General features: G+C 31.8%; 1 protein-coding gene across 2 annotated transcripts in view; it reads right to left on the bottom strand.

Annotated features, from left to right (window-relative positions):
* The window catches only part of LOC106469389 (GPN-loop GTPase 1-like), a 41,549-nt gene that overhangs the window by 6,870 nt on the left and 29,585 nt on the right, over positions 1 to 5,094 (bottom strand). For both annotated transcript variants that reach the window (XM_022397899.1, XM_013929881.2), the window contains 3 exons: positions 3,983 to 4,022; positions 2,488 to 2,578; positions 336 to 440 (listed from right to left, as the gene is read on the bottom strand). In XM_022397899.1, the coding sequence (XP_022253607.1) occupies positions 336 to 440; positions 2,488 to 2,578; positions 3,983 to 4,022 (236 nt within the window). The remainder of the gene's footprint in view (positions 1 to 335; positions 441 to 2,487; positions 2,579 to 3,982; positions 4,023 to 5,094) is intronic.

Here is a 5,094-nt window from a genome sequence, read left to right as displayed (position 1 = left end):
CCCAGAGAAAGTAACTGAAAATACAGAACCTTCCCTGGGAGGTCCCCTCACCACATACAGGAATCCACGTCGAGGGGTGGAATGTGGGAGAGCAGAAAACTTTGGGTAAGGTGAATTATGTAATGTATTGCATCAAGAATGTTCATGGCTAAAAAGTCACACTATTGTTAGGAGGGAGAGAGAGAATGATTCAACATAAAAAGTATTACAATGTTTCAGAGATAAGTCAAGCTTTAAGATGGTAAAATGCTTTTTAAAATGACAAAATATGATGAATTTACCAAAACTTCTGTTGGACGAACAAATATACCACAATTAAAACTGTTAACACAAACCCTCATCCTCTTGAGCTGTAGGCCTCCTTTCTTCATCAGACATGTCATCATCATTATCAGAACCAGCACAAAGATAAATCCCAGTCCCGCGAGGTGCTGCTGAAACTGAAAGAATAAAATGAAAAACAGCTCAAACCATTATTAATTTTGAAAATCACAAAAATTATATGAATAATAACCAAAAATATTTTCTTATATGATACAATAACCACTTTGCTGCTGTTCCTTTTTATTTATATTTAGCAATAATCCAATGACAAAAAAATGCTTTAGTTGTCCGAGGTGAAATCCCAGTATACTAATACATGCAGATGTCTGGAACCAGTATCTCACTATCACATTATAGAAACAGTTCTTTACTAAAAGTATCTCATAACAAATTTTTAAATCATTATTCTGCACAAAAAATCCACTTAACAGTGTCCTTTGACAATACATAATTTCATTAACAAGGAGTTTTTGGTTATCTTTCTTCATCAATGTTTTTGAGAACCTTATAAAATGTTTATCACATGTGATAACAATGATGCTGAAATTTGGCTTTCATATGGCTCTTAGGTGAAAGTTGGCATGTTTTTTCACCCTCGACATTCACTCTTTCTTTTCTGTTATTTATGTTTCTTTACTATATCTCACAATGATCTCAAAACACAGTGTGTCTCATCTCTTCAGCTCTCCTACTCTAATAACCCCTAAATGCAAATTGTATTCAGTTTAATAAGTTAGAAATCTAAAAATTTCAAACTTCAAATGACTTGAGTAAGCACATTATACTAATATAATAATAAGAAGGCAAACAACGATTTATAAACACAAGGAAAAGTTTTATTGATGGTGGAACATAATATGTGTTTCAACAGAACATTTGTCTGTTATCTTCAGGTACAATCCATACTAAGCAATTCAAGATTTACATATTGTTACAAATCCAAAACAGATTAACTTTCATAAAAACTGTGTCAGCAAGTGACAGGATATAGGTAGAGGTCATGTCTGGTCAAGTGTATGGATGATGAATATACCTTGCCTAATACGGCTGATGTTACTGGGGCCATTATCATGGTTTAGTGAGAGGTCATTTGTTTTAATGATTTCTGTTTCTCATAACTCTGAGTACATGTCCTAGTTTTTACCTTAGTATCACACAAGACAGCATTAATGACAAAGTAATACATTAAAAAATCATCAACTTGCTTTTCTTTATAAATTACATAAATACAGAATAATGTATAACATTTCACAGACTGATATTAGTAATATTAATAATGCTATTTTTTATAGTTATCTAAATATCTATAAGTTTGCCAAACATATAGCTGAATATTTTGAAAAAGCATGTTGTTCTTGTGGCTTAATTAGTAAACTTTAAATATTTTACAGTTTCTTTGGTTAAACACGCACTTCATTCCATTCAAATTTGACTTTTGTAACATCCTTTGATGGTAACAGAGTTACTGATTTTATACTGTTGCTTGTATATACCAAACTTTAAGAAACAGGCCAAACCAATACAAGGTAAAAAATATTCCTTATCTTGTACAAGTGTACACTTTACTGTCAACAAATGTACCAAATTTCCACCATGTACACAGGAAAACAAACACCTAAGAATATTGTGTGTTTTGGTTTTGGTTTATTTTGGATATTTGAATAAAGCTACACAAAGATTGTCTGCACTAGCTAATTTTAATTTTGAATTGACAGATCTAAAGAAAAGGCAGGTAGTCAACATTGCCAATTCTTCAACTACTCTAATCAAATATTGTTATTTGACCATTACTGTTATAATGTATCCAAAACCTCAAAGTGCAAACACAATTTTCAATGAGTTTCAACTATGGACTTTTGAGTTCACATTCTGGTGTACTAATAACTAGGCCAAATCTGGCCCACTATGAATAATCACAGTTCAATAAGTAAGCAATAATAATTTTACTTTTTAAATTTTATTTAACTAGTAAAGGCAGTCACTGATTTTTATCTCTGAATCTTGCATAAACATTCAAAAATATCAAGTATCACAACTGGTATTTGAAAGCTCTGGTTTATAGATCTTGCTACTTTTGTATGTTACTGCAGAAAAAAAACACAAGATACATTATTCAAGTGAGTTTAAAGAATAAAAATAAGACTAAAAATTCTTAATATTAACCACAAGGCAGAATAGGAACATTTTCTCCTTCTCCAATATCTTGCTCAACCTGCTTCAACTGTCTTTCCTTTTCTTGTTTTACAGCATTCTCCTAACATAGAAAGAAAAAGCCAAGATTAATTTTTTTACATATAATTTGCATGTGTAGCTTGCATATAAGTAAAGAAACCAAATGGCTGATATAAATTTGTCATTTCTGAACTTGTAAAGCATAATTAAACAAATACAAAATGTTAACTGTAATTTATTTCACTGATTTATAAATGATAATATATTGCTGTAAGTATGAGCCATAGTACCACAAGCAAAAGTAGCATGTTTTGCATCTAAATATTTGATTTGCAGTGAATTTTCAATAATTTGAAAGTGCAATGCTACTCCAGACATATTTATGGCTTGAGGAATATGTAACAGCTCTGTTTAAGGGAGGATATTTGTACAGTGAGATTATTAAATGATGTAAAGCCAAGTTATACAACAATTGGAGGAAAAGAACCATCAGTGTTTTCCATGCAAGTAACAAAAAAAACTCGGACAGCAGAATGCTTATAACATAGATGAGCTTCTACACCACACACTAACTCAACCCTGGGGACTGCTCTCGTCCAAAGAGTGAATATTATAGCTATGAAAAAGTACCCTCCAATCTAAAAAGGCATTGTGATGAAGCTAGACATATCTCCTTATACTATTAACAAGATAATAAACAAAGAAATTAAGTTGACGAAGGCTCACAAGTCAAACAACATTTCAGTCATAGCTCAAAATCAGCAGTTGTTTTGATAAGAAATATGGTCAAGGAAAGTGGAATTACAGCAATCCCATTTCACAACAAATCTGTTACGTTTCCCAAATGCTCATCCAAAACACTTTTGCATCTTTGGTCTGATTAAACCTAATCTTGAAAGTTAACATCCATATACACTGTATGGTGTTTTGTCATCATGTGTGGCCTAAGGTTGATCTCACTATCCTTTGCAGAAACATGTTAAAATGAAAACTCATCAATCAGTTAATTGTGCATAATCACATTAAGCATCAACCACAAATAATGCAATATTTTTAAGAGCATAATGGGACATGGAAAAAACATTCTTATAAATTGTCATTAATCTCAGAAATGCACAATAGGAGAATGCTTTGTTGAGAGAATGTTTGAATATGTTCATCTTATCAAACAGATGATATCAAACACTAGGATAAACTTGTCTCCTATATTCTCTTATATCAGTAGTAATTGTGAGTTGATTTAAAAACAGGAAAAAATGAAAAACATCTTTATAGGGAAAGTCAGAGGAAAGGAGACTAGAATCTTTGTATGAATTCATGTAAATAAAACCTAGTATCTAGTCTAATGATACTCATACTATGCATTACTTTTGATACAAACTAATTTTTTCTTTTGTTTGAATTAACAAAACCTGAATCAAGCATAAAATATCAAATTATAATTGTTTTGCAAAATTTGTATATCAATTGATTTTTTTATTCTCACCTTTTCTTTTCTTAATCTTTCATACTCTGGTCTGTAATTCCTGTAATATACACATACAACTAATCAGGTCCAAATATAACTGAAAACAAATAATATCTATATCAAAGATGATCAAAACAAAAATTAATTATTTAGAAAGCACAAAATATATGTAAACTCACTAACCAAAATCATTTCTATTAAAGTTTACATTTTTATAGAATTAAAATGAATTTCAAACAGGTACCTCTGAAATACTGAAAGCCTTTCTTCGTTGAGTTGCTCTCATTTCAACAATCATGCAATTCACAGTTCTGAATGTCCTTGATGCAATGCAAAACATGTCAACTTAACCATAATTCTCTATTCTCTCATCTTCCACACAACTTATTGCACATGTTTCAGGAGATATTATGTAAGCAGTGCTTTCCCACCATAATTCAGATTTCTAAGCTGAATTCATGATGGAAGACCATATGTCATCTGGTTGAGAGTTGGTGGGTGTTGGATTGCATTTGAAAGGGAAGTACCAGTTTGAAATTAATTTTAATCCTAATATTCAAATCAGGCAAAGTTAAGATTAGAAAATATATATATATATATAGATTACAAGATAGGAAGGTAATAGCTTAAATCATACCAAAAATGTGGTCAGGCAAAGTCCAAAAATATTAAAAAAAATTGGATTCTAGAGAGAATGAGTGGAGCAGACACTCAGAAAGAAGGCATTCTTATTAGAAGAGAGCCTCTTTGCCCTTGATGCCCTTTAGTTGTTCATACAGAAAAGGATGTTGATTAGGATTGGAACATATTTACCTGTGGACCCACAATGGGAGCACAGGTGGTGGTGTAAATAGGCAGGAGGAATACTGTGTTCTGCACCTGCAGTGAAAAGTTTTCAGGGGAGTAGTCCAGTCAAAAATTAGGAGTGTACATATTCCTGGGGCTTTGGCCCCCTCTTTATCCATATCTAAAAATACCAGTGAGTCTCAAAAGAAGTCAAAACAATGGGTGCTCAGGGAGAACCAAAGAAATATCAAAGCTTCAGCAAAAATGAGGTTCAACTAGTTGATAACCGTGCAATGTGAACATTCACAAATTAAACAGAAAACAATAATATACACCTGGAAAAA

The sequence above is a fragment of the Limulus polyphemus genome, unplaced genomic scaffold (assembly GCF_000517525.1).
Source record: "Limulus polyphemus unplaced genomic scaffold, Limulus_polyphemus-2.1.2 Scaffold3461, whole genome shotgun sequence".
In the NCBI taxonomy this organism is placed as follows: domain Eukaryota; kingdom Metazoa; phylum Arthropoda; class Merostomata; order Xiphosura; family Limulidae; genus Limulus; species Limulus polyphemus.
Note: the sequence above shows the minus strand (reverse complement) of the source record. Positions and strands in the feature narration are given on the sequence as shown.